At 34.3% G+C, this 8,842-nt stretch overlaps 1 protein-coding gene across 1 annotated transcript; it reads left to right on the forward strand.

Moving 5' to 3' along the window:
* Positions 1-6,200: 6,200 nt before the first annotated feature.
* Positions 6,201-8,617, forward strand: LOC124361465. Its single transcript, XM_046815515.1, has 2 exons — positions 6,201-6,223; positions 7,463-8,617. Exons 1-2 carry the CDS (start codon positions 6,215-6,217, stop codon positions 8,315-8,317), a joined length of 864 nt encoding a protein of 287 aa, XP_046671471.1. The 5' UTR covers positions 6,201-6,214; the 3' UTR covers positions 8,318-8,617.
* Positions 8,618-8,842: the final 225 nt, after the last annotated feature.

Consider the following 8,842-nt stretch of genomic DNA (forward strand, 5'->3'; position numbering starts at 1 on the left):
CGGCTCTGCAAAAAATATTAAATTATATTAAGATTAAGCAGGAGCCGGTCTGTGTTGAGTTACAATGGAATTTTAATGTGGACAGGTGCAATAATTGTAAAGTGAAATTCAAGTTCACAATAAGTGCATTAAGTTCTATTAAAAACACATAAATAGTAACCAAATAAGTAAGCTTCTTCATTGGTTTTACACCAAAAGAATACAACGCAAAATGCACAAACATAGCCGTCCTGATTCGTCTGGCCAACTCCTAATTTATTGCCCGTTACACATTTTTATGCCGGTAACCTTTAGTTTTACAACAAATGTAAAATGTTACGATGAGTGCATTACTAACCATAAACTGTACACATCTTACCTTGAACTGAGTAATGTTCACGATCTGCAATTTAAACCCGTGACTTAAGAAAGCTTTTGAACTGCTTGTTTGTGATTTGTGGGTGTGACCTGCTGGAATCTACTTGTCTGGAGATAAAGGAAGCAGTAAACCGATTAAAGTACTCGTAATGTAAACATGCAGTTAGAGTTGAAGGTCGATCACAATAAGATCCTGTATGATTTTTACTGTTGGCTGCTGAATAAAATAAAGGGACGTTAAACAAGTATTCAATGAAAATAAGTATTTAAATATAGCTAAGTCTATATTTAAATATCTCTCTTGGAAATTGTATTTAGCGTATAGGGTTCGTTGCATAGTGCAAGATACTTTTGCCTTCATTATGTTTTGAAAACAATCACGGTTATGCAATGTCTAGTCATAATAATGGTAACCGTTACGCTATTTAAAATGTTTTAAATACTATGCAGGATTTGAAATGGAGATTTGAGCTTTGTCTTTTAAATGGCGAGATTAAAAACTTCCATGCTCCATTAGCTCAGTTGAACTTTTGTATTCGGTAGCTATACAAACGATACCTTAAATACGTGCTAATCAAGGAATGCAATGCTCTAATTTTTTTCAAAAAACTTTTAGATCAGATATATAATTGCCAAGAGAAGTGGTTTGATGTTGCTTAATAGACCTTCATTTTTGTTTACTTTTTGACGTGACAACGTCTTAAATTAGGTTGCGGCTCGGAGTCACTCATGAAAAATTGTAACGCCCGGTAACGTTACGATGCCCGTCCAGTGGGTCCGCCGCACGGGATCCGCACGGGATAAAGCAGATAACTGTGGGTCCGCCGCACGGGATAAAGCAGATAACTATGTTTATTCGTGAAAATGTGGAGTGCTTAGATTCGTCATTTACAACAACTACAACAATAAAGGTAAATAATTGTACACTGATATTTCATTATCGTTAACTATGATTGATTGATTAATTGTTAGATTGACACAAAAGTTGAGAAACTGGTTTATAGGTTATGTCATACTATTGACAAATGTTGATAGTGTTAAGTAAATTATTAGTTTAAATCACTCTGCAATCAATCGTAATTCAGTCGATTGAGAAGAAACAGCGCGTATTGCTAGTCAAACATTTAAAATAACAAATTATAACCTCTAACCTGTCATAACAGTGCGACCAAACAAACAAACGAACTAAACCGACCAATCACCACGCGCGGAGTTAGAATTTAACTCTGTTTAGCAAGAATTTCAAATTCCAATTTTAGTAAATGTTTTATTCAACTTTACCATTTACAATAACAAATTTTAATTAATTTCAAATTATGTACAATGTTTTAGTAAACAAAATATATTTCTATAGTTAAAATTTGTGCAATTCTTATTTTCATTCAATTCCTTGTTCCTATTTTGCAATTTAATAATATTCATATCAATAAATATTCTACCGAGAAAAAGACGTTGTCACGTAAAATCTTCGCCCGTAAAACCGACTTTACAGGCAACCATAATTTTTTTGTATACTAGTTGTTAACCACGGCAATTCTCTGAAGCGTAACATGGGTGTAGTAGGAATCTCATTTTAAAATGTCATTGGAATGATTTGATTAGTTGCATATTTATGTTGAACTTAGAATGTTCCTGATTACTAAAGTAGGAGAATAAATCATTTTCAACATAAACATAAGCAACACTGAAATGAATTGAATTTCTATCCAAAGTGTTACAATTTTTGTAACTTTTAAGATTGTAGTACTGAATTATTTAAGAGCAGTGAGAATGATTCATCTATTACCCTTATTTGTAACCAACAGTGATAAGAAGTACCATATAATATGATGGAGCCTTTTAACTATTTTGAGACATTGAAATTTACCTTGCATCCCACTTACGTTGTTAGGCGTACATTCTAGTAATTTTCTAAAAGATATGACCATACCAAAAGAAAAAAGTTGGAGTAGGCTGCGATTGATCCAAGAGCATCTGAGAGCTTCTTTAACTCTAGGAATTTTCTGCCACAAATGTCAGCCTGATTTCGTATTTAATGTCACCCACCTCTCATCATCTTGGTTAGGATGACAAAATAAGACGACCTATTATCACGTCATCTTTCCTGCTCGTCACTCTTTCCTGTGGCTGCACATTTAATCTGTGAATCTGCGGTGCGTGTGGTTACCTACCACCAAATTCTCATTAACAAAGGATTTCACACCTCCGAAATTTTATTGTATTATTACTAGCTTTTTCCAATTAAGCTAAAGCTTAGACAAGGACAATTTGAAAAACATCGTAAATGTAATATGGAATGTATCTTCAAGTAAAAACGTAATTATAATCTGTGGATATGATATTGGCCGTAACTAAAAGTAGCTACTTGGTTTGTAACAATTGGTTCAGGAGCTAGCTCGCCATGGCGTGTGACATTATGAGTAGCACATGGACTTGGCATTTTATCACTATACTCCTCCAGTACATACATTAGATACTCTGGATGTTTTGATATTCTTGTTGACAGAATATGATGAATTTTCTGTCTTGCTGCCAGTGTACAACTGCATGCTTTGCATGAAGAACTGCACAATCGCATAGTAATTGTGTTATTATAAAAATAAAATTTTCATAATTATTGCCAACAACTCTTACGAACAAGTTTTTACTACCCTATTCCATCACCAATCGATTAATCTCAAGCTCAGTTATTTAAAAATATAAATTATCTGGATGTAAAAGAAAAATGAGATAGATAACTTAACACCTGTCTTAACATATCTTGGCGGTGCACAAATTGCAATGACGCAGTCAGTTTTTTTTTGTTGGAGTAAGTTTTAACTTCGAAGTCATATCTTTCAATAATTTTCTAGAAATAAGTTTATTCAATCACCGAGTAGATTCAGACGTTGAAATTATAAAATTTAGAAACTTTTGAAACCACGGGAAAAAAACTGCTGAATTTAAAGATGCATATTTCCAGTAGTTGCATAAGTTATGCCGGTTTTTAATAATTTATGGATAGGTTTCGTTTTATATTGACGTATACTTGAAGTAAATGTTTTATATCCTTATCTTAAAGAACATTTCTTGGGGCCTAATTGCTAGATTCTTATAGATACTGTTTGAAATGGCTAAAACTCCTTAACATGAAAGAATATGTTGTTTATTTTCATATCTTGGTATTCTAAAGGGTTGCCACAAAAATATTGTTTTAAATGCAACAAAAATTCTATCCACTAACTGACTGTACCACCTTATTTACAATAAGTCCATGCAATACTCAAGGTTCGCTCTAGAGAAAGATTTTCGATAGCCATCTCGAAAGGACAGCAGGAAAATTAAAAAATGGATATTAGATTTTCTGACAGTTATCAGGAACCAATGCAAAATCCTTGTGGAAATCAGCTGTTTATCTAGTAAACTGCAATTATTTCTACAGAACTGTAATGTTTTTATATTTCTCTGGTTATAAAAGTATATTACTCTAATAATACTCGTACATTAGCGATGGATGTTGGTGTGCATCTAAATACGGCAAGGTGAGTAATAACTTCTGTACATCGTTAAAACTAGCTCCTCCTCCTTCAGTGGCAGAAATATTATTGCACACCAGGAAAAGTAAACATTCCATTGCAAAGAATTGCGACAATTAAGGACAGATGATTGATGTCAAAGCAATCCTGTTTCCTATTGAACATTCCAATACCATCCGATCTGTAGTTTTGTAATAACAGAGGAATGTCACAGACACACAGTCGCACGTTTATAATAGTCCTTGATTTTCTTCCTTGATCCTGAAAATTGTGTTCATAACTATTTTATCGCCCTCATACCGTACAAATGGCAACTACTTCATTAATTTTGTGAAGGTATGTCGAAAGTAATGAAGATCTATTGATTGGCAAAGAAATATTAAAGGTCATAGAATCACTTTAAAGATATATGCCATGATTATACGTATTTATCAACAATGACACGTTATATATGGTAATGACAATGCTTTTTACAATCTATATCTGGACCATTGAATGCCATATAATTACTATTTTAGACTCTAATTGTTTAAGTAGATTTTTGATAATTATACAAATTTTGAAATTTAATATTTTATAATAACACTACAAAACTATTACATTACAGAATTTTTACAAAACATCTTGAGATAAAATCACAAAGGGAAAAGGATGATTTGAATTGTCCTAACGACAGCAATATAGCTCTGGTCTGTCCGGAGAACTGACACACATAAACTACCCAGCTCTGAAGTTGCTCTTTGTTATCAGCTGGGAACATAGCGTACAAAAACTGACGCAACATGAAATAATGTTATGTAATATGCTATTTCCATAAAGGTGTTAATAAAATGAGTTTAAAAACGGTATATAGTGTGACATGATAAAATAGTAAAATTATGATTTCAATACAGTCCCTACACATTTAAAAGTTAATTTTTTTTCTATTCGATAAATAAATCGTATCTGTGCTGATTTTATTTATTATTTATAAAGGTTGCATACGTAGTAAAATAAACCGAATATAAGAAGAATAAATAAAGTTGATCGATACACAAAAGGAAAATAGTTAATGGCTGATGGGGATAGACCGTAGATGTTCGGTGCACAGCTTTGGGTGCAAACACTTGGTTAGGTCAAGGTAAGTTATCGTATGGGTTTCTGGACAGATTTGAGTGTAAATATATCCTATGGTAAACGTTGCGTAAGTTTCAGGTATTTTTAGATTAGATTAATTTGCTTATCTTTCAACATGATATATTAAAAAAATCCCATATATATATATATATATATATATATATATATATATATATATATATATATATTTCGTTGACTTAATTAAAATTCTTTTTCAAATATAAATATATAGACTTTACCGAAATGTTCATATACTGACATATATACTGTGTATAAAATGCTTAAACCCATAACTTCCTTTTGTTAAATTTGTAAATGCTATTATATTACACATTTGATAAGATTAAACAAGATGCCCAGAAAACATTTTTATATGAGCAATAGAAATCCGAGAAAGTTCTTAACGTATATCTTGTGTAAAACTACTTAGGGAATTCTGGTTTTAATTATATTTTAATGCTGCTAAGACCTGTTTAAAACTGCTATTTCTAGCCATTTAATACCTAATCCTACAATCGTAGACAGAAATATGGATAAGCAAGGTACGCCAAGATACTAGTTCTAATAACCTCAACCTTTCCTCAAACTGCAATAACTGTTTATCATTCTAATATCACATTGTTTCAATCAAAGTAAAATATACATCTCATTTAAAACACCTGTGTATACTGTAGAAAAATTATGAAATGTTAAAGCTCATTTATTAACATAGTAACGTTTGAAAAATGTACGTGTCAAAATTGTTACTAAGTGCATAAGCTAGTTTCACATTGTTCATACGTAATCTATTGTATTCTATATAAAGCTGAAAAATACAGTTACAAGTTAATCCTTCCTAAAGGTATGCGTTATTACAAGGCACAATTCTTAGTGAGTTCGAAACGTTTTACGGTTATAGCGCAGCATAAAACAGGCGACCGCCTAAATATCTTAGAAAAAACCTAAACGTCCTCAATTTTCCACTCGGTTGGAGAAGCGATGCACTGACCCATAGCTCTCTCTATTGGGAGTACACTGTTCACCAATATCCTCAGCTATTTCAAGGCTGCATGGTGAATAATTCAGCACGTTCCCGAGTAGCGGACTATCTGAGCCGTGGTGAACGATAGTGAATGGCTGGTGGCGCGGGATGATGCAACAATGCGTAGGAGGTGGAGCATCAGCCTGTATATAATCAGCATGGTCCCCGGAGACACCAGTCTCTGTCTCTGCGCCCCACCGGTAGAATGAACTGGGTAAGCCTATCTTCTCTGTTACCTCACCGGAGCCATTGTTTCATCCGTCCGATCATTAGCTGCCTTCTCATTACAGTCACGGTGTCTGTGTTACCAAACCGTGATTGCCACTGTGGCGTTTCGTCCGATAGTGGAAACAGAAACGCGTTCTTTCCTTGCCTTAAATTAGAGCTGTAAAAGGAACCCACGGTTTTACAACTGTGCAGGTTATCCTCAAAGTGTTTGCTGTTGTTAGTGGGACAAACTAGTTCATGGCTAAATATTCAAACCTCTGTCGAAACGTAAACTACGCTTCAGATTGGTATTTCAGCCTTAAAAGTCACTTTCTTGTTTTTCTACATTTTCTTTCATTACCTTAAAACGATTTTAAAAGCAGTATACTAGCTGATTCTAAGGAACAGATTTTATCTTGAAATAAATAAAATCATATAAACTGCCAATATCTAACAAATTAGACTGTGTTTTGTGTATGGATTAAACTTTATGGTTTTAAACTGTATATTAATAATTTACCAGACAATAGTGAAGTATCAAAGTTTATATCAGAAATATAACACGATAAAATTAACAAATCTTGTTATTTTACGATATTGTATAAACAATGATTTTTATTAAGTAGTACACTTATTTTAGTCGGAGTAAAATGATTTCTTTAATTTTATAAAATCCTATTTAATGAATCGAATTTCAATACATTACTTAATTGTGTTTTACAAGAAATTAAATATTAATGATGAACTATGTTTTATATACAATTTATTGTAAGAACCGCTTTAATTTATGTCCTAAATTAATTGTGTGTGTATAAATTTTGGTTTACATATTTTTACGTAAGATGAAAAAGATATTGATACAAATATAACAAATCACATTTTACTAAATCGTAAACTAAATCGTTATTAATAATATGTGAAAAACGTACGAAGGAATTTACTGTAGTTTTAGAGAAGTTGTAGAATTTAAAAATGTAGCTTTATTATAGATTTATTACATATCTTCCTTTGTATTTCGGAATAAAAAAGTCATTAATCTTTTGTAGCAGAACAATTTTTAACTGGGGATATTCATGAATATTTATAAGAAATAAGAATATTTCAAATAACAGTTTTAAATACTTATATAATACATCTTTACAAATACATGTACATTGATTGACTATTGAAAACTCCTAGATGAATACGCGGTTCAATTTAATGGGGTGTTGCCTATCCCGATCTTATATGTGTTGCTTTTTTACAGGCGCTGTTGGTGTTGACTGTGTTGGCAAGGCGATGCCTCTGCGCCTATCAGCAGTATGAGCATCAGCAACAGTCTACAGGGTACCGGGGGCCGCCGGTTCTGCCGGTCATTCTGCCGGGAGGCTTCATTGCGGACACTGAAGAGGTAGCCAGGGCCAAGGACCTCCACTTCAACGCGTTCGCCCATGCCGCCAGCTCAGTCAAGGACACGAGATATAACGCTGCTGAAGACGTCAATGCTCGGTACACGCAACCTGTGCGTCAACAGCTTTACACGCCTCAGCAGAGCTACAGCCAGCCGCAGAGACAGCAAGACTACAACGTTCCTCAGCAGTATACCGGGCCTTCGAGGTCGACATATCCAGAGAAGAATACACAAGTAATCAATTACCAGCAGCCTGCCTACTCCTCACAGCCGAGGTATCAAGGTCCTCCGGTCATCCCCGTGATACTGCCCAACGGCTACATCGCAGAGACTGCCGACGTCGAAGCTGCCAAGGAACAGCACTTCCAACTGGTGGCGAAGGCTCAAGCAGCAGTAGCCAGAGCCCAAGAGAGAGCCAGTTCAAAGAAGTACGGATACTCAGGGACGTACACTCGAGAGGACGATGGAGGTCAGGATTATGAGGAACCTGAGCAAAACTACAACCAAGTGTACCGTCCTGCCCCTCAGGCACCCTTGTTCAGCCCTCCCCGCAAGCCTTACCAGGGCCCCCCAGTCGTACCCGTGGTGCTACCCTCAGGCCACATCGCCGACACCGCTGAGGTTGCTGCCGCGAAGATCTCCCACCTCCAACAGCTCCTGGATGCCGCCCAGAAGTCTCAGCCCCAACAGCGGTACCACACATCTGTATAAGATGTTGATCTCATATACTTATGTCGCCTAGCTATAACATTGCGCTTAGGTTATCAAATTGCGTTTTTTTCTGTGCACCATTTCATAATCTAATGTTTAAGATATATTAAATGAGTATAGTTACCTTGTGAGTTGTACCAAATATTATGTCGTTAATATTTGTTATTAAGTAATGATATTCGCATTATTTAGCTTAGGGATATTTTTATACTGCTTTTCTATTTCTTAGCTGTAATAATATTTAGCTTCTGGAGCAGCAAATGTATTGTATTTTTAGGTTATTCTGAGCTGTGATAAATGAAAAAAATAAATCAATTTAAATAAAAATAGTCTTACACCTTTCTTTTTTGCCCATAAACTTATTTTTACACTTAGACAAATTATATCCAAATTCGATGCTTACCATGTAACTAATTTGTATTAAAGGTAGGCAAAAGCATTTTTTTGTACTCATTGAGGAAAGATTATAGCTATACAAGAAGAACCTGTTGTATAAAACCTGAAACTTATATATCAATAAATATT

Source organism: Homalodisca vitripennis, chromosome 4 (genome assembly GCF_021130785.1).
Source record: "Homalodisca vitripennis isolate AUS2020 chromosome 4, UT_GWSS_2.1, whole genome shotgun sequence".
In the NCBI taxonomy this organism is placed as follows: domain Eukaryota; kingdom Metazoa; phylum Arthropoda; class Insecta; order Hemiptera; family Cicadellidae; genus Homalodisca; species Homalodisca vitripennis.